The 21,578-nt window shown below is 40.4% G+C and overlaps 1 protein-coding gene across 1 annotated transcript; it reads right to left on the reverse strand.

Annotated features, from left to right (window-relative positions):
* Window positions 1-10,277: 10,277 nt before the first annotated feature.
* On the reverse strand, window positions 10,278-14,190 carry LOC308392089 (ATP-dependent RNA helicase DDX54-like). The gene is made up of 4 exons (XM_080874950.1): window positions 13,610-14,190; window positions 13,410-13,520; window positions 13,203-13,294; window positions 10,278-13,047 (listed from the first exon to the last, which is right to left on the reverse strand). The coding sequence occupies exons 1-4, from the start codon at window positions 13,768-13,770 to the stop codon at window positions 12,806-12,808; spliced, it is 606 nt and encodes a 201-aa protein (XP_080731076.1). The 5' UTR covers window positions 13,771-14,190; the 3' UTR covers window positions 10,278-12,805.
* Window positions 14,191-21,578: the final 7,388 nt, after the last annotated feature.

The raw sequence follows: 21,578 nt of genomic DNA on the forward strand, positions 1-21,578 counted from the left end.
CCTCCTCTCTATAGGCCGTCTCATCATTGCCTGTGATGAGGCTTATGATGGTTGTGTCATCCGCAAACTTGATGATGATGTTGGACTCGTGTTTAGCAACACAGTCAGGGAATATAGGAGGGGGCTAAGCACACAACCCTGTGGCGTACCTGTGTTTAGGATGAGTGGTGAGGAGGTGTGTTTACCAACTTTCACCACCTGGGGCCTGTTTGTGAGGAAGTTTAGAATCCATCTGCAGATAGGTGTTTCTAGCCCAAGGTCGACGAGCTCCGCGGCAAGTTTTGAGGGGATGATGGTGTTAAATGCCGAGCTGTAGTCGATGAAGAGCATCCTTGCATATGTATTCCCTTTCTCCAGGTGAGTGAGGGTGGTGTGCGTTGCCAGGGCGATGGCATCCTCTGTGGCTCTGTTTGTCCGATAGGCAAACTGAAGAGGGTCCAGTGTGTCAGGGAGGGAGGAGCAGATGTGACCTTTGACCAGCCGCTCCAGGCACTTCATGATGACGGATGTCAGTGCAACAGGACGGTAGTCATTCAGACAGGAGACCACTGACTTTTTGGGAACGGGATGTGGATATTGTAGGCATATAAAGTAACTGATGGCTTGGTCATTGTTTCTTTTTATAAAACATTAATTCTCTTTCTTATTTTGTTGGTTTGTTATTTTTGTTGGTTAAGTGAACATGCCCAATACAGTTATAATAAAGGTCGTCAATGTCACCGTTATCTTAGAACATACACGTCAAATTTCCTTTCTTCAAACTTTCCTTCCCTAAATGTAAGTGAATTACAAACAAAAGAAAACTTTACCAGACAAGATTAAAAATATTTGAAAACTGGACATGTAAATGATGTTTACTATTAGGTCTACACTTCACATAAGCGGAGATGTTAGAATTACTAAATTACTTAAAGAAAAAAAACTTCTATACCAGAGCAATAACTGGAAAAAACAATATACAATAACACAATACAGACCCACTATCCACTAACCTATTCAGCTGCTTCTGAATGCAAATATCTAAACAGCCAATCACATGCCAGAAAAAAAAAGTTGATTTAAGTGACTTTGAAGGCAGCATTGCTGTTGGTGACAGATGGACTGTTTTACGTTTTTCAGACACTCCTGATCTTCTCAAATTTTCTCAGGAATTTACAGAGAACAGTCCAAACTGAAAAGCGAAATAAACATTTCCCTGGGTAAAAATGCCTTGTTGATTGCAGAAGTCAGAGGGGCGTGGCCATGCTGAAGGCAAGAGGAATTCTAAGCCAGTTTCTCAACCCAGCCCATCTGATATCAGTAACCACAACACATTCAAAGTCAATTAAAAGTCGCCTTTCTTGCCCGTTCCGATGCTCGCTTTCAACTTTGAAATGAGACCACTTGGACAACAGTAATGATAAATAATTGCAAATAGAGCACGTTTACAGAATTTAATGTCATTTTTATAGAGCACCTCTTATTTTAAGAAAAGATGGGCAAGACAATTTTTGAAACTAACTGCAAATTAAGCACACAATATTTAATATCTGTATTTTACCATTTTGATAAGACATATTTCAGTACTCCAAAACACTTTTATTAGACTGCCAACATGCTTACAAGTAGTAAATCCAGGTTAGTGGATCATAATTAAACATCACTCTGTGGCAAACGCAGAGTTCAGCAGGCCATCAAGGAAGAAGTGACGTGCATTTCTGCAGTGTAAAGATGCACAAATCATTTTCTCCTTAATCTACAGTCACACGAAGCACCAGGAAAATCTTTGGTGATGATCTCAGATGATTCTGACGCTTATCACCCAGTTCCTCGTGATGTCCTCCACACCATCAACCCTCTGTCCTCCTCACAGTTTCTTCCTCAGCTTGCCTTTCTTATGGCCACCCCTTCCAAAACCTGACTTTTTAACTTCTCCGAGCCACTTTTTGTTCTTGGAGCGGAGCTTCCTCATCCCCCCGCCCTGCAGGAACTGGTGCTTCTGCTTTTTCTTGCGCTGCTTCATGATCTGATCCTTTGTTTTCAGCTCCGAGCGTGCTTTGTGGTCACCGGAGCTCTGTACGTTTGGACCTCGTCGGCCACGGCCACGACCTGGGAGAGGCACGACACAACAAAGAGGTTGGAGGTTATAGCTCGCAAGGCTGGAAGAGGGACTTGAAGTATTTACCTTTAGAGTTGAGTTAAAACATGGTGGCTGATGGTCTATATTTAACATGTTTGTGCTATTCATTTTGATGCCTTCCTACCTCTTGCTGGCTTCCTGCCTCCTCCGCCTGTTTCTCCATCTGATCCAGATCCTGTATCATCAATCTTGTATTTTTTCTTCCACTCCTCATAACTGACATGTTGTCAAGTGATACAACATCTTCACAGTACAGCTTAATATTGTCATAGGAGTAGAGAAGAGGGTCATTGAGAGCAGCACACAGAGAAGCTTTTTGTTGGAAGGATACAAGTTCTTCCTGTTCTTCTTGTTACTGATAACCTGACCGCTGTCTGTTTTGATCTTCTTCTTCTGGTCTTCTTTTCCCGTTTCTCTCACAAAATGCTTCCTCTTACGGTCCCTAAAAAAAGAAGGGGGAAAAAAGACTTTAAATTATAGTTTGAAATGACCATTTGGTGGATACTGAGTCAAACATAGGGAAATTTGTACCATTTCATCATTTTCTTCTGCTGGTTAAGGCGATCGCCTTCATCTCCCATGAGATCAAGGACAGCTGAAGAGGCCTGCTGTTCAAAAGCACTGCCCTCTCCACCGAGACTCAACCTGTCGACGCATAACACAGGACAAAACAGCATAAAACACAAAGCCATTCACATTTTTTAAAGAAACAGATGCAACAGTTTAATGCCTCACCCTCTCTCAGAGTCAAAGTCTTTAGGTCTGTAAGGGATATAATACTCTTCATCTTTGCCTGACTGCCTCTTTTTCTTGGTCTTTGGTCGCTCTTCGCCATCTTCCTGCTGACCTCTTCTTTTACCACCTACCACCTCTGAAAACACCCCCTGGTGGAAATAGAAAGAATTACATGGTACAAAGTGACAAAGCATGATACAGAGATCCTACTATCTTCCTCTTCTAGTTTGTATACAACATCATCTACATCAAAACTGCACTTTATTTTGCTTCTTCTTCATCAGACAGCACAAACAGCTTTCTCATTTTGACTCAAATATTGGTTTTGAATGAAAATTCTGCAACAATCCTGGGTGTTTATTCAACTTGTGAGCAGGTTTTCTAATCCACCGTACGATTATTATTGACACTAGTACATGTTCGTGCTGCTGGCAAACTAATACACTCAAGAACATATAGCAAAGCAAAGAAGTGAAAAGTAGGTCTTGCCTACATAAATAAACATAAGACAGTTGTGAAACTTTGACATAGTAACATCTGCAGTAATATTTACACCTGTGATGACATCTCACCAGCATTAGCCTTATTTTGAAACCAAGATTGTTTACACAGAGTTTGTAATTGCAGAGAAATGCTCCATTTATTTTGGTCATTTCATTTTTGAGCAGGAAGTTCACCTTTTTTGTTATAGCCTTTAGATGAATAGAGAGTTTTCCAATTAAATACATATTCTTTAAATAATGTTCCCTCTTATAAAAAGTAGGATAATTTTTTTTTTTAAATTTAAAAAAATGTATTATACCTCTATTACTTAGAAAAAAACCCTGTTTTTTTCTGTTGTCTGTTATATAACGTTAGTGATGCTCGTTTCAATTCATTTCTTAATCAGCTAAACAGGTCAGTTAAGAAACAGTCAAATATTAAGTTAAATTTGAAAACGGTTTAAAAAAAAATATCTCCATTCCAAAATGTCACATGACAATCTCATTGGCTCACGGAGTTATGATGTCACTACACTTTGATCCTTTGAAGTTTGTCCTTAAACAGGGGTGACACACAGCAGTTTTTTAGTTCGTGTCCTCGCAGCATTTGTGTTTGCAGCCTTCACGCGTTCACCACAGAAACTTTTGGAAACCTTTTCGTTGTTGTCGTGTACAACCTTCAACATGTATCCAACAAGACACCAACCAAGGCAAAAAGATTACGCCGCTTCTCCTTCCTGTCGTGGCCAGCCAAGTGACCTCTTAGCCGTCCAAAGGGCATTACATGACAGTAGGAAGGAAAACTACCATCTCCAGAATAAAATTCAACAGATTGAAGAAGAGAAACTTCAACTGGAGGAGAAGTGTAGACAGATGGAAGTGAAATATAAAAGCCTGGATGAAAGACAAAAACGCCAGCCCGACATAAATATTATTAATGAGGGTTGGGGAATCAAGTTTGGACAAGCCCGAGAGCAGATTGTCTTCCTAATTAAGGAAAACAAGCAAAAGAGCGTGGAACTAAAGGAGATGTCCAACCAGCTTAAAGACAGCAAAGCTACTGTTGAGAAGACAGAATGGGATCTCCAATATATGGACCAAATGAATCGGCTGCTCCAAACAAACTTCGATGAAGCTGTGAAAAAAAATAAAGAAATCCTCCAACAGAAGGAAGAACAGGAGAAAAAGCAAAGAGACATAGAGCACAAACTCAAAGTCACGGAGGAAAAATACAGAATGCTGAAAGAGAAGGTGGATGATACTCTGCGCCAAAATAAAGACCTTCTTCACGAGAAAAAGCAACTAGAAGGGGAAAAAGAAAAACTGGACAAACAATGCTCGCACATGCAGAAAAGGATGGAGCAAATGGCGAGAAACAACTCCGAGCTCACTAAGGGGATATTGTTGGAATACAACAACTTGAAGCGCAAACACACTGAAATGCAGGCGCAAAAGCAAGAACAAGACAACATACATGACGACCTGCAGCGTACGCTCCAAGATATCCACAAAAGAAATGAGGAGCTACAAGACATGTACAAAGAAGTACAACAAAGAAACGCAGACATGCACAAGGACAAGATAATGCAGGAGGAAACATCCAAAGAGCTCAGGGAAAAGCTTGAAGAAAAACAAGCAACACTGGAAGAGGTGGAGAAAACATGCAAGAAGCTTGAGAAACAAAACAAAGAAACCATCGATGAGTTGAGAACCCTCATCCTGGAAAAAAAAGCTCTTGTAGAAAACTACATGAAAAAGAAGAACAAACGCTTCCGCTGGCCCTGGAGGAGGAACTCTACTGCTTCCTCACCTGGTGTAGCCTCGTCTTGCTCCACCTCTGTTCACCTCCCCAACCAGTCCCGGCAGTTGACTGTCCCCTCCTGAGCCTGGTTCTGCCGGAGGTTTCTGCCCGTTTAAAGGCAGTTTTTCCTCCCCACTGTCGCCTAGTGCGTGCTCAGAGGGGATTGTTGGGGATTTCTCTCCTCTACCTTGTTTCATTATTTACTTAACTTTTTGTGCTTACTTCATTTTACCTTGTTTCATTATTTACTTCTTAACTTTTTGTGCTTACTTCATTTTACCTTGTGTCATTATTTACTTAACTTTTTGTGCTTACTTCATTTTACCTTGTTTCATTATTTACTTCTTAACTTTTTGTGCTTACTTCATTTTACCTTGTTTCTTTATTTACTTGTTTAACTTTTTCTTTTTCAACTTATTCATAAAACAATAAACAATTGAATTTATCCTTTGAGTATTTTTCATCGAATCTTTTCATCTATAACCTTTTCAAACATTCATATCTGTCGTTTATCTTCTTCTTGAAACCTCATAAACGGTGAAGGAAAAATCCTGGAACATGGTTTGAAACACTGAAATTGTTTCAGCTGAAACCGGCAAAGTCATACACGTGTGTGTGTGTGTGTGTGTGTGTGTGTGTGTGTGTGTGTGTGTGTGTGTGTGTGTGTGTGTGTGTGTGTGTGTGTGTGTGTGTGTGTGTCACAGGTGACACGGTGTCACTGGTTAGGTCATCATGTTTAGGCTCATTCACTCGAAAAATTATTTAGGCCAAATCTTTAAAACTGTATCATTGCATACACATTTTCAATTCATTTCAATCGCACAAATGCAGAAATAATTATTTGCAGTATCTTATCTGATTTATTTTGAGAATGTCATGCCTGATCATTTGCACCCACACCACCAAAAATGGGGGCAAAAGGGAGGAGATCGCATTTAATCGGTTATAACAAGAGGTCAGAAATATAAGAGCTGCAGAAACCTCTGAATCTCAGCTATAAGCTCATGTAAACCATTTCTACAATCGCCAAACAAAGCAAAGTCACCAAACAGTTAAAAGAGCAGTTACGTCACCATGAATCTGTGGACAGGTAATATCCACACTTTAATTTATGATTTCCTGGAGTTCAATGTGTGCTTAATCCTTAATGAAACTGATGTAAACCTGCAACTACAGCAATCCAGGGAAGAAAGAAAGAAGCAATACTTCACCCATGCTTACTTTTAAATCACTCTCAACCTTTTCTGTAATGTCGCAGTCAGCAGTAGTGGTGGGGTTGGTTGGCTGCTGCAGCCTGCTTTCTGCAGCTCGGTCTTCTCTCTGCTTGCTGAATTTGTCCACTAGCCGAGTGTCACTAGCCGAGATGGACCGATCCGATATTACGTATCGGTATCAGTCCGATACTGACCCAAATTACTGGATCAGATACTACATACTATTATGTAGCAGACTTTTTTCACTCATGAGGCTCTGATGGGCTGCTCTTGTGGCGACCTGCAGCAGGTGTTTACTGGCTTTTTCTTTTTGTTTTTAACTTTGTTTTAACTCTGTTCTTAACCGTGGTTTTAACTTTTTATGAGGTTTTTTTTTTTTTTTTGCCGAGATGGAGAACTTCTACACCTTAGTTTTATTGTTGTTGGCGATATTCACCTGGAGTCATTCACTCTCACTGACAATCACTTATACACGCGAGGAACTACTTGGATTACAGTGGTCCTGTTTGTCTATGTACGACTCTTCTAATGCTCGGACAGATGTGATTCTTGGTGAGGATTTATTTGCCCGGTCAAAGACTAATTTTGGAAAGCCCCGCCGCTTGAGAAAATGTGGAAAGAAAGGTGGCGTGCATCAGCGTGTAAGAAAACTTCGGAGGAAGAATCGTGTTCCTCTGCCTTCTATGATTCTGGCCAATGTCCAATCTCTTAGGAACAAAACGGATGAATTACAAGGAAATGTGCTTCATCTATGGGAATACAGGGAGGCTTGTCTGATGGCACTTACCGAGATGTGGCTGACCGATATGGACAGTGATACTTCACTGCAAATCAGCGGCTTTAGGACCCCTGTCAGATTGGATCGGAACTGTGGAGTAACATGCAAATCTCACGGAGGAAGGGTATGTTTGTATATCAACCAGGGCTGGTGTAATAACTTTACTGTGCGGGAGCGGTTGTGTCTTCCTGACATCGAGCTCCTGTCAGTATCTGTCAGGCCTTTTTACTTACCGAGGGAATTCCCTCAAATTTTTGTCACTGTTGTTTACATTCATCCTAAAGCTGACGTTAAAGTTGCTGCCGATGCCATTTTTAAAGTGGTACACGATCTGCAGACTCTCTCACCGGATGCTCCTAATTTTATTCTTGGTGATTTTAACATTTGTAATCTTAAGAAATTACTGAACAATTTCTTTCAATATGTCACTTGTCCTACAAGGCATAACAAAACGCTGGATTTGTGTTATGGACCAATTAAGGGGGCATATAAGTCTGTGGCCGGACCTGCGCTAGGTTCTTCGGATCACAATGTTATTCTTCTCCTCCCTGCTTACAGATCTGTGATTAGGAGGGAGAAGGCCTGTGTGAAGCGGACTAATGTCTGGACAAAAGACAGTTGTGTTGCCCTTCAGGGGTGTTTTGATTGCACTGATTGGTCCTTGTTTCAAGAGAGCACTTCTGATTTGGATGAACTCACTGATGTGGTGTGTAGCAAAGACTCTGTGATTCCAGTCAGAGAATTTAAGACTTTCCCTAATAACAAACCGTGGCTCTCTAAAGATATTAAGGATCTGATTCTTAAAAGGAAAATTACTTTTAACGAGGGAGACGTTCCCACTATGAGAATATTGAGGAAGGAGGTGAGGGCTGCAATAAAGATTGCCAAGATGAGGTATAGAAATAAGATTGAGACAGAACTCAGCAGTAACAAACTCAAAAGAGCTTGGCTTGGTATGAAAACAATGGCAGGGCTACAGACGAAAGGTAAAAGTAATATTACCTTAGAGGGGTTTACCGCTGACAAACATCTGGCAGACAGTCTTAACAGTTTTTACCTTCGTTTTGAGAACTTTGACTGTTCTAGGCAGACCAGCACACTGAGGGAAAAGACTGTCACTCCCCCATCAATTTGTATTGATGAGAGGGGGCTAGCTAATCTTTTTAGACACACTAAAAGCAAGAGTCTGGACCTGACAACATCTGTGGACAGGTACTGAGAACTTGTGCTGATCAGCTGAGTGGGATTTTTCAACCATATCTTCTCACTTTCTTTAGAGCTACAGACAGTACCTAAGATTTGGAAACATGCTGTCATTGTTCCTGTTGCTAAGGGCAGTTCTCCTAAGGTGCTGAATGATTATAGGCCTGTGGCTCTGACTTCTTTAGTGATGAAGTCATTTGAGAAGATAATTAAGAAGATTTTAATGCATGTTGAACACCATCTTGACCCTTTATAGTTCACCTATAGAGCAGGGAGAGGTGTGGAGGACGCTGTTGTCACACTCCTGCATCTCTTGTATAAGCATCTTGAGGCCCCCCACACCCATGCAAGATTATTATTTGCTGACTTTCATTCAATACAATTCAACCCCTCTTACTTGCTGACAGGCTTTACAATCATTTCAAGCTTGACACTAGTCTGGTCGGCTGGGTGACAGACTTTCTGACTCATAGGTCACAATGCGTGAGGGTGAATCATGTATTTTCTGATGTGCTCACCTCCTCTACTGGATCACCCCAGGGTTGCTGCCTCTCTCCCCTTCTGTCCATTCTGTACACGAATGAGTGTCGCAGCAATTTCACGAACAGACACATCCTGAAGTTTGCTGACGACACAGTGATCGTCAGCCTTCTAGTGGGGGACGAGTCAGGCCATGGACAGGTTGTAGATGATTTTGTGAATTGGTGTGGTGAGTCCTTCCTTTCACTTAATGTGTCAAAAACTAAAGACATGATTACTGATTTTAGGAAGTCCTTTTATAGCTCATCACCCACTATCATTAAAACTGCTGATATTGGGATCGTTGAGAGTTATAAATTTCTAGGTGTGGTACTTGACCATAAACTGTGTTTTGAATCTCATGCTGAAGCCACTACTAAAAAAGTTCAACAAAGATTGTTCTTTTTAAGGAAAATGAGATCTTTTAATGTCTCATCTGAGATGTTGTCTTTGTTTTATAGACGTTTTATCGAATCTGTGATGTCTTTTTGTATCGCTGCCTGGTTTGGTAACCTGACGGTGAAGAATAAGAATCGGTTGGGACTTCTGGTAAAAACTGTTAGCAAAATTTCAGGGCGCTGGCAAGATGGACTTTTGGCCATTTACAATAGAAATGTGCTTAGAAAGGCTCATTCTATTATTAATTGTTTGAACCATCCACTTCACAGTGAGTTTGAGTTGTTGCCTTCCGGCCGCCGTTTTAGCGTACCTGTGAGGAAGACTAAAAGACTCCAGGTCTCTTTTATCCCCACTGCATCTTGTCTCCTCAATGGCAAATAACTGTCCTTGGACTTTCTATCACTATTATTGTCATTATTATTTTATAGTATTGTTCTGTTTATTTATATCCTGCTGCTAAACTAATTTCCCCTTGTGGGACAATAGAGAAATTGAAAAAATAAACCTTTTTTTAATCAATTGACTTAATGTAAAAAAATATATATACAATAAATAATAGAGAAAAAGCAGATACTAAAATCCACACTGTTAAAATTTCTTTTGTAAATTTATCTAGTAATATCTTACATTTCCAATTTTATTAATAAAAATAAATCCGTTTTAGTTCAGTTTTCAGTTTTATTTGTCATATGCAAGTTAGCACAGGGTCAACATTGCAATGAAATGTGTTTGACGAGCAGCAGTCACTCAGCAGCATGGTACAGTATAAGAAAATATAATAAAATAATAAAAAAAATAGAAAAATAGTAAGGAGCAAAATATTAGAGAGACGTGGTAAAAGAGAAAAGATGACTAAATATATATATATCTATAAATATAAATATATGTACACTAGTGATTAAATAAGAAAATCTTGAAAAGAAATATGACGGGAGGGCAGATGGGATATTGCACAGGAATGAGCAGCAGAAAATCACAGTATTGCACTTTTAAATATAAATGTCAATAACAATAAAGTGGAGTGACCAGTGCAGATTAAACAGAGTACTTGTGAAGCTGTAGGGTAGCTTCTGAGTGCGTCCTGTGGACTGTGTTGTGTGGGTTTAAGTGTTGTGGTTGAGGTGTCGTATGGCTTGGTGGTAAAAACTGTTTTGTAGTCTTGTAGTCCGAGCAGACAGGCTCCTGTAACGTCTGTAACGCCAGCTGATGTGCTGGGTGGCTGTGGTCCTTGATGATGCTGTGTGCTTTACGGAGGCATCGCTGAAGATAAATGTCCTGAATGGCAGGAAGCCTCGTGCCAGTGATGTGCTCTGCTGTCTTCACCACCCTCTGTAGTGATTTACGGCTGCTGGCAGAGCAGCTTTTGTACCAAACTGTGATGCAGCTGGTCAGCAAGCTCTCAATTGCACACCTGTAAAAATTTGAGGTGATGTTGGCGTTCATGCCAAACTTCCTCAGCCTCCTCAGGAAATAAAGCCGCTGGCGAGCTTTCCTGATAGCAGTGTCTGTGTGAAGGGTCCAGGAGAAGTCCTCTGTGATGTTGACTCCAAGGAACTTGAAGCTGCTGACCCTTTCGACCTTGACACCGTTGATGTGGCTGGGCTGGTGTTCTCTGACTGGTCGTTTCCGGTAGTCCACTATCATTTCTCTAGTTTTGCTGATGTTGAGAGTCAGGTTATTTTCCAGACACCACTCGTACAGTGCCATCACCTCCTCTCTATAGGCCGTCTCATCATTGCCTGTGATGAGGCTTATGATGGTTGTGTCATCCGCAAACTTGATGATGATGTTGGACTCGTGTTTAGCAACACAGTCAGGGAATATAGGAGGGGGCTAAGCACACAACCCTGTGGCGTACCTGTGTTTAGGATGAGTGGTGAGGAGGTGTGTTTACCAACTTTCACCACCTGGGGCCTGTTTGTGAGGAAATTTAGAATCCATCTGCAGATAGGTGTTTCCAGCCCAAGGTCGACGAGCTCCGTGGCAAGTTTTGAGGGGATGATGGTGTTAAATGCCGAGCTGTAGTCGATGAAGAGCATCCTTGCATATGTATTCCCTTTCTCCAGGTGAGTGAGGGTGGTGTGCGTTGCCAGGGCGATGGCATCCTCTGTGGCTCTGTTTGTCCGATAGGCAAACTGAAGAGGGTCCAGTGTGTCAGGGAGGGAGGAGCAGATGTGACCTTTGACCAGCCGCTCCAGGCACTTCATGATGACGGATGTCAGTGCAACAGGACGGTAGTCATTCAGACAGGAGACCACTGACTTTTTGGGAACGGGATGTGGATATTGTAGGCATATAAAGTAACTGATGGCTTGGTCATTGTTTCTTTTTATAAAACATTAATTCTCTTTCTTATTTTGTTGGTTTGTTATTTTTGTTGGTTAAGTGAACATGCCCAATACAGTTATAATAAAGGTCGTCAATGTCACCGTTATCTTAGAACATACACGTCAAATTTCCTTTCTTCAAACTTTCCTTCCCTAAATGTAAGTGAATTACAAACAAAAGAAAACTTTACCAGACAAGATTAAAAATATTTGAAAACTGGACATGTAAATGATGTTTACTATTAGGTCTACACTTCACATAAGCAGAGATGTTAGAATTACTAAATTACTTAAAGAAAAAAAACTTCTATACCAGAGCAATAACTGGAAAAAACAATATACAATAACACAATACAGACCCACTATCCACTAACCTATTCAGCTGCTTCTGAATGCAAATATCTAAACAGCCAATCACATGCCAGAAAAAAAAAGTTGATTTAAGTGACTTTGAAGGCAGCATTGCTGTTGGTGACAGATGGACTGTTTTACGTTTTTCAGACACTCCTGATCTTCTCAAATTTTCTCAGGAATTTACAGAGAACAGTCCAAACTGAAAAGCGAAATAAACATTTCCCTGGGTAAAAATGCCTTGTTGATTGCAGAAGTCAGAGGGGCGTGGCCATGCTGAAGGCAAGAGGAATTCTAAGCCAGTTTCTCAACCCAGCCCATCTGATATCAGTAACCACAACACATTCAAAGTCAATTAAAAGTCGCCTTTCTTGCCCGTTCCGATGCTCGCTTTCAACTTTGAAATGAGACCACTTGGACAACAGTAATGATAAATAATTGCAAATAGAGCACGTTTACAGAATTTAATGTCATTTTTATAGAGCACCTCTTATTTTAAGAAAAGATGGGCGAGACGATTTTTGAAACTAACTGCAAATTAAGCACACAATATTTAATATCTGTATTTTACCATTTTGATAAGACATATTTCAGTACTCCAAAACACTTTTATTAGACAGCCAACATGCTTACAAGTAGTAAATCCAGGTTAGTGGATCATAATTAAACATCACTCTGTGGCAAACGCAGAGTTCAGCAGGCCATCAAGGAAGAAGTGACGTGCATTTCTGCAGTGTAAAGATGCACAAATCATTTTCTCCTTAATCTACAGTCACACAAAGCGCCAGGAAAATCTTTGGTGATGTTCTCAGATGATTCTGACGCTTATCACCCAGTTCCTCGTGATGTCCTCCACACCATCAACCCTCTGTCCTCCTCACAGTTTCTTCCTCAGCTTGCCTTTCTTATGGCCACCCCTTCCAAAACCTGACTTTTTAACTTCTCCGAGCCACTTTTTGTTCTTGGAGCGGAGCTTCCTCATCCCCCCGCCCTGCAGGAACTGGTGCTTCTGCTTTTTCTTGCGCTGCTTCATGATCTGATCCTTTGTTTTCAGCTCCGAGCGTGCTTTGTGGTCACCGGAGCTCTGTACGTTTGGGCCTCGTCGGCCACGGCCATGACCTGGGAGAGGCACGACACAACAAAGAGGTTGGAGGTTATAGCTCGCAAGGCTGGAAGAGGGACTTGAAGTATTTACCTTTAGAGTTGAGTTAAAACATGGTGGCTGATGGTCTATATTTAACATGTTTGTGCTATTCATTTTGATGCCTTCCTACCTCTTGCTGGCTTCCTGCCTCCTCCGCCTGTTTCTCCATCTGATCCAGATCCTGTATCATCAATCTTGTATTTTTTCTTCCACTCCTCATAACTGACATGTTGTCAAGTGATACAACATCTTCACAGTACAGCTTAATATTGTCATAGGAGTAGAGAAGAGGGTCATTGAGAGCAGCACACAGAGAAGCTTTTTGTTGGAAGGATACAAGTTCTTCCTGTTCTTCTTGTTACTGATAACCTGACCGCTGTCTGTTTTGATCTTCTTCTTCTGGTCTTCTTTTCCCGTTTCTCTCACAAAACGCTTCCTCTTACGGTCCCTAAAAAAAGAAGGGGGAAAAAAGACTTTAAATTATAGTTTGAAATGACCATTTGGTGGATACTGAGTCAAACATAGGGAAATTTGTACCATTTCATCATTTTCTTCTGCTGGTTAAGGCGATCGCCTTCATCTCCCATGAGATCAAGGACAGCTGAAGAGGCCTGCTGTTCAAAAGCACTGCCCTCTCCACCGAGACTCAACCTGTCGACGCATAACACAGGACAAAACAGCATAAAACACAAAGCCATTCACATTTTTTAAAGAAACAGATGCAACAGTTTAATGCCTCACCCTCTCTCAGAGTCAAAGTCTTTAGGTCTGTAAGGGATATAATACTCTTCATCTTTGCCTGACTGCCTCTTTTTCTTGGTCTTTGGTCGCTCTTCGCCATCTTCCTGCTGACCTCTTCTTTTACCACCTACCACTTCTGAAAACACCCCCTGGTGGAAATAGAAAGAATTACATGGTACAAAGTGACAAAGCATGATACAGAGATCCTACTATCTTCCTCTTCTAGTTTGTATACAACATCATCTACATCAAAACTGCACTTTATTTTGCTTCTTCTTCATCAGACAGCACAAACAACTTTCTCATTTTGACTCAAATATTGGTTTTGAATGAAAATTATGCAACAATCCTGGGTGTTTATTCAACTTGTGAGCAGGTTTTCTAATCCACCGTACTATTATTATTGACACTAGTACATGTTCGTGCTGCTGGCAAACTAATACACTCAAGAACATATAGCAAAGCAAAGAAGTGAAAAGTAGGTCTTGCCTACATAAATAAACATAAGACAGTTGTGAGACTTTGACATAGTAACATCTGCAGTAATATTTACACCTGTGATGACATCTCACAAGCATTAGCCTTATTTTGAAACCAAGATTGTTTACACAGAGTTTGTAATTGCAGAGAAATGCTCCATTTATTTTGGTCATTTCATTTTTGAGCAGGAAGTTCACCTTTCTTGTTATAGCCTTTAGATGAATAGAGAGTTTTCCAATTAAATACATATTCTTTAAATAATGTTCCCTCTTATAAAAAGTAGGATAATTTTTTTTTTAAATTTAAAAAAATGTATTATACCTCTATTACTTAGAAAAAAACCCTGTTTTTTTCTGTTGTCTGTTATATAACGTTAGTGATGCTCGTTTCAATTCATTTCTTAATCAGCTAAACAGGTCAGTTAAGAAACAGTCAAATATTAAGTTAAATTTGAAAACGGTTTAAAAAAAAATATCTCCATTCCAAAATGTCACATGACAATCTCATTGGCTCACGGAGTTATGATGTCACTACACTTTGATCCTTTGAAGTTTGTCCTTAAACAGGGGTGACACACAGCAGTTTTTTAGTTCGTGTCCTCGCAGCATTTGTGTTTGCAGCCTTCACGCGTTCACCACAGAAACTTTTGGAAACCTTTTCGTTGTTGTCGTGTACAACCTTCAACATGTATCCAACAAGACACCAACCAAGGCAAAAAGATTACGCCGCTTCTCCTTCCTGTCGTGGCCAGCCAAGTGACCTCTTAGCCGTCCAAAGGGCATTACATGACAGTAGGAAGGAAAACTACCATCTCCAGAATAAAATTCAACAGATTGAAGAAGAGAAACTTCAACTGGAGGAGAAGTGTAGACAGATGGAAGTGAAATATAAAAGCCTGGATGAAAGACAAAAACGCCAGCCCGACATAAATATTATTAATGAGGGTTGGGGAATCAAGTTTGGACAAGCCCGAGAGCAGATTGTCTTCCTAATTAAGGAAAACAAGCAAAAGAGCGTGGAACTAAAGGAGATGTCCAACCAGCTTAAAGACAGCAAAGCTACTGTTGAGAAGACAGAATGGGATCTCCAATATATGGACCAAATGAATCGGCTGCTCCAAACAAACTTCGATGAAGCTGTGAAAAAAAATAAAGAAATCCTCCAACAGAAGGAAGAACAGGAGAAAAAGCAAAGAGACATGGAGCACAAACTCAAAGTCACGGAGGAAAAATACAGAATGCTGAAAGAGAAGGTGGATGATATTCTGCGCCAAAACAAAGACCTTCTTCAAGAGAAAAAGCAACTAGAAGGGGAAAAAGAAAAACTGGACAAACAATGCTCGCACATGCAGAAAAGGATGGAGCAAATGGCGAGAAACAACTCAGAGCTCACTAAGGGGATATTGTTGGAATACAACAACTTGAAGCGCAAACACACTGAAATGCAGGCGCAAAAGCAAGAACAAGACAACATACATGACGACCTGCAGCGTACGCTCCAAGATATCCACAGAAGAAATGAGGAGCTACAAGACATGTACAAAGAAGTACAACAGAGAAACGCAGACATGCACAAGGACAAGATAATGCAGGAGGAAACATCCGAAGAGCTCAGGGAAAAGCTTGAAGAAAAACAAGCAACCTTGGAAGAGGTGGAGAAAACATGCAAGAAGCTTGAGAAACAAAACGTAGAAACCATCGATGAGTTGAGAACCCTCATCCTGGAAAAAAAAGCTCTTGTAGAAAACTGCATGAAAAAGAAGAACAAACGCTTCCGCTGGCCCTGGAGGAGGAACTCTACTGCTTCCTCAGCAGGTGTAGCCTCGTCTTGCTCCACCTCTGTTCACCACCCCAACCAGTCCCGGCAGTTGACTGTCCCCTCCTGAGCCTGGTTCTGCCGGAGGTTTCTGCCCGTTTAAAGGCAGTTTTTCCTCCCCACTGTCGCCTAGTGCGTGCTCAGAGGGGATTGTTGGGGATTTCTCTCCTCTACCTTGTTTCAATATTTACTTAACTTTTTGTTCTTACTTCATTTTACCTTGTTTCATTATTTACTTGTTAACGTTTTGTTCTTACTTCATTTTACCTTGTTTCATTATTTACTTGTTAACGTTTCGTTCTTACTTCATTTTACCTTGTTTCATTATTTACTTGTTAACGTTTTGTTCTTACTTCATTTTACCTTGTTTCATTATTTACTTGTTAACGTTTTGTTCTTACTTCATTTTACCTTGTTTCATTATTTACTTGTTAACGTTTCGTTCTTACTTCATTTTACCTTGTTTCATTATTTACTTGTTAACGTTTCGTTCTTACTTCATTTTACCTTGTTTCATTATTTACTTGTTAACGTTTTGTTCTTACTTCATTTTACCTTGTTTCATTATTTACTTGTTAACGTTTTGTTCTTACTTCATTTTACCTTGTTTTGTTATTTACTTGTTAATGTTTTGTTCTTACTTCATTTTACCTTGTTTCGTTATTTACTTGTTTAACTTTTTCTTTTTCAACTTATTCATAAAACAATAAACAATTGAATTTATCCTTTGAGTATTTTTCATCGAATCTTTTCATCTATAACCTTTTCAAACATTCATATCTGTCGTTTATCTTCTTCTTGAAACCTCATAAATGGTGAAGGAAAAATCCTGGAACATGGTTTGAAACACTGAAATTGTTTCAGCTGAAACCGGCAAAGTCATACATTTGTGTGTGTGTGTGTGTGTGTGTGTGTGTGTGTGTGTGTGTGTGTGTGTGTGTGTGTGTGTGTGTGTGTGTGTGTGTGTGTGTGTGTGTGTGTGTGTCACCGGTGACACGGTGTCACTGGTTAGGTCATCATGTTTAGGCTCATTCACTCGAAAAATTATTTAGGCCAAATCTTTAAAACTGTATCATTGCATACACATTTTCAATTCATTTCAATCGCACAAATGCAGAAATAATTATTTGCAGTATCTTATCTGATTTATTTTGAGAATGTCATGCCTGATCATTTGCACCCACACCACCAAAAATGGGGGCAAAAGGGAGGAGATCGCATTTAATCGGTTATAACAAGAGGTCAGAAATATAAGTGCTGCAGAAACCTCTGAATCTCAGCTATAAGCTCATGTAAACCATTTCTACAATCGCCAAACAAAGCAAAGTCACCAAACAGTTAAAAGAGCAGTTAGTCACCATGAATCTGTGGACAGGTAATATCCACACTTTAATTTATGATTTCCTGGAGTTCAATGTGTGCTTAATCCTTAATGAAACTGATGTAAACCTGCAACTACAGCAATCCAGGGAAGAAAGAAAGAAGCAATACTTCACCCATGCTTACTTTTAAATCACTCTCAACCTTTTCTGTAATGTCGCAGTCAGCAGTAGTGGTGGGGTTGGTTGGCTGCTGCAGCCTGCTTTCTGCAGCTCGGTCTTCTCTCTGCTTGCTGAATTTGTCCACTAGCCGAGTGTCACTAGCCGAGATGGACCGATCCGATATTACGTATCGGTATCAGTCCGATACTGACCCAAATTACTGGATCAGATATCGGTGAGAAATAAAAAATGTAATCGATCCATTAAATATCAAAAAAGCACCCCACAAAACTTGCCACACGGCGTAACTCGGCTCATAACCGTAGAAGTATGCATCACGTGATGGTGTATTTGTAGCCTTGCTACCAAACCAGCATTTCATCTCCGAGGAAGTTATCCCAGAGAGAAGTAAAGCAAGTGTGCAAGTTCATCTCTGAATGTCTATAAAGTGTTCCCATGTTAAGCTTAACAACAGATATATGGAGCGACTGCCTCTCTCTCTCTCTCCTGCTGCTACTTCAATCGTGAAACTGCTTAATGATCAGCTGATCGGCTTTTCTGTTGTGAGTCTGTCTCTCTTCTTTGTTTTTGGCCAACTTCTCACCAGAAAGAGGAAACCAGCAGCTGAACAACAGCAGCACTATTAAGCTTGATAAGCTGTTGTTAGAATTTATTTAATATTACTTTCTACACCAGGATCCTTTTCTACGTAGCTGACGGCTGGTAACTGTGCAGGGGCGGATCTAGCAAAGTTTAGCCAGGGGGGCCGATAGGGCATGAACAGGGAAAAGGGGGCACAAAGACATACTTTTTCTTTCTTATTCTCATTTAAAATGTCTAGCTTTTAATAAATAATTATCTGACTCTTACACCCAAAGTTTTAATCTGATGTAAAATATAGAGAAGTCCATTACTGTATATAGTAACTGTTAAGTCTAATATACCTTTTCCTTTGGGAAGACACCATCTGTGCAGTCTGCAATTCTGTTGAAGAAAGATGTTGAATCTATTAAATTATTCTTGAAAAATAATTTATTTCTGTGCATTTTCCCCCCTGCATCAAATTAAATTTGATTACATCGATTAAGCATCATGAGGTGGAGGGTGGTTCCCTATTTTTATTTTATTTTTTGCTCGGAGTTTGCAACCCTATTAGTTAGGTTGCTTAATATTTCTGCTAAGTACTCTTTAAAATACCAGAATAGGGAGGATGGAGTAGGTTTAAGTTTATTAGATTGATCAGTGTTGCTGAACTATGAAATATTTTGGGCGCAGTGTATTTTTTACCTACAGGTATAACAGAATAGCTTTAGTGTTGTTATTTATTTAAACTTGAGTATAAACTTATACAAAATGCAGCAAGATATTAAAAAAACGTTTTATTGATTAAAAAACACACTATATCGTATTCATATCGGTATCGGCAGATATCCAAATTTATGATATCGGTATCGGTATCAGACATAAAAAAGTGGTATCGTGCCATCTCTAATTTGTACCAATCTATTGTTCTTCATCTTCAGCTGCTTTCACACAGACAACTGAAAGCCTCAAGTCTTCATGAGTCAGGAGCCAGCAGCAATGAATAAATGGGTAACTTTTTATGGTATGTATGCATATCATCCCGAAACAACAGGAGCATTGTAATCACATCCAGATGGACTCCTGCTCTTCGACTGTGTTGTGTTGCTCTTTCTTGTGCTGCACATGTGGTCATATTTTGCACCTGCCAAGCAGCTGAAGGAATGACAGAAGTCTCTTTGGTCAGATGATTGACTGTTGGATCTTCTGCAGGAAATAAATTACATGATGTATTGAAATACGGTAAAAAAAAAAACACTCACATGTGACAGAGCCAGCGCATCACTGATGAGTGAAAAAAGTCTGCTACATACTATTATGTAGCAGACTTTTTTCACTCATGAGGCTCTGATGGGCTGCTCTTGTGGCGACCTGCAGCAGGTGTTTACTGGCTTTTTCTTTTTGTTTTTAACTTTGTTTTAACTCTGTTCTTAACCGTGGTTTTAACTTTTTATGAGTTTTTTTTTGTTTGTTTTTTTGCCGAGATGGAGAACTTCTACACCTTAGTTTTATTGTTGTTGGCGATATTCACCTGGAGTCATTCACTCTCACTGACAATCACTTATACACGCGAGGAACTACTTGGATTACAGTGGTCCTGTTTGTCTATGTACGACTCTTCTAATGCTCGGACAGATGTGATTCTTGGTGAGGATTTATTTGCCCGGTCAAAGACTAATTTTGGAAAGCCCCGCCGCTTGAGAAAACGTGGAAAGAAAGGTGGCGTGCATCAGCGTGTAAGAAAACTTCGGAGGAAGAATCGTGTTCCTCTGCCTTCTATGATTCTGGCCAATGTCCAATCTCTTAGGAACAAAACGGATGAATTACAAGGAAATGTGCTTCATCTATGGGAATACAGGGAGGCTTGTCTGATGGCACTTACCGAGACATGGCTGACCGATATGGACAGTGATACTTCACTGCAAATCAGCGGCTTTAGGACCCCTGTCAGATTGGATCGGAACTGTGGAGTAACATGCAAATCTCACGGAGGAAGGGTATGTTTGTATATCAACCAGGGCTGGTGTAATAACTTTACTGTGCGGGAGCGGTTGTGTCTTCCTGACATCGAGCTCCTGTCAGTATCTGTCAGGCCTTTTTACTTACCGAGGGAATTCCCTCAAATTTTTGTCACTGTTGTTTACATTCATCCTAAAGCTGACGTTAAAGTTGCTGCCGATGCCATTTTTAAAGTGGTACACAATCTGCAGACTCTCTCACTGGATGCTCCTAATTTTATTCTTGGTGATTTTAACATTTGTAATCTTAAGAAGTTACTGAACAATTTCTTTCAATATGTCACTTGTCCTACAAGGCATAACAAAACGCTGGATTTGTGTTATGGACCAATTAAGGGGGCATATAAGTCTGTGGCCGGACCTGCGCTAGGTTCTTCGGATCACAATGTTATTCTTCTCCTCCCTGCTTACAGATCTGTGATTAGGAGGGAGAAGGCCTGTGTGAAGCGGACTAATGTCTGGACAAAAGACAGTTGTGTTGCCCTTCAGGGGTGTTTTGATTGCACTGATTGGTCCTTGTTTCAAGAGAGCACTTCTGATTTGGATGAACTCACTGATGTGGTGTGTAGCAAAGACTCTGTGATTCCAGTCAGAGAATTTAAGACTTTCCCTAATAACAAACCGTGGCTCTCTAAAGATATTAAGGATCTGATTCTTAAAAGGAAAATTGCTTTTAACGAGGGAGACGTTCCCACTATGAGAATATTGAGGAAGGAGGTGAGGGCTGCAATAAAGATTGCCAAGATGAGGTATAGAAATAAGATTGAGACAGAACTCAGCAGTAACAACCTCAAAGGAGCTTGGCTTGGTATGAAAACAATGGCAGGGCTACAGACGAAAGGTAAAAGTAATATTACCTTAGAGGGGTTTACCGCTGACAAACATCTGGCAGACAGTCTTAACAGTTTTTACCTTCGTTTTGAGAACTTTGACTGTTCTAGGCAGACCAGCACACTGAGGGAAAAGACTGTCACTCCCCCATCAATTTGTATTGATGAGAGGGGGGTAGCTAATCTTTTTAGACACACTAAAAGCAAGAGTCTGGACCTGACAACATCTGTGGACAGGTACTGATCAGCTGAGTGGGATTTTTCACCATATCTTCTCACTTTCTTTAGAGCTACAGACAGTACCTAAGATTTGGAAACATGCTGTCATTGTTCCTGTTGCTAAGGGCAGTTCTCCTAAGGTGCTGAATGATTATAGGCCTGTGGCTCTGACTTCTTTAGTGATGAAGTCATTTGAGAAGATAATTAAGAAGATTTTAATGCATGTTGAACACCATCTTGACCCCTTGCAGTTCGCCTATAGAGCAGGGAGAGGTGTGGAGGACGCTGTTGTCACACTCCTGCATCTCTTGTATAAGCATCTTGAGGCCCCCCACACCCA

Source organism: Rhamphochromis sp. 'chilingali', assembly GCF_963969265.1.
Source record: "Rhamphochromis sp. 'chilingali' genome assembly, chromosome: 2".
In the NCBI taxonomy this organism is placed as follows: Eukaryota; Metazoa; Chordata; class Actinopteri; order Cichliformes; family Cichlidae; genus Rhamphochromis; species Rhamphochromis sp. 'chilingali'.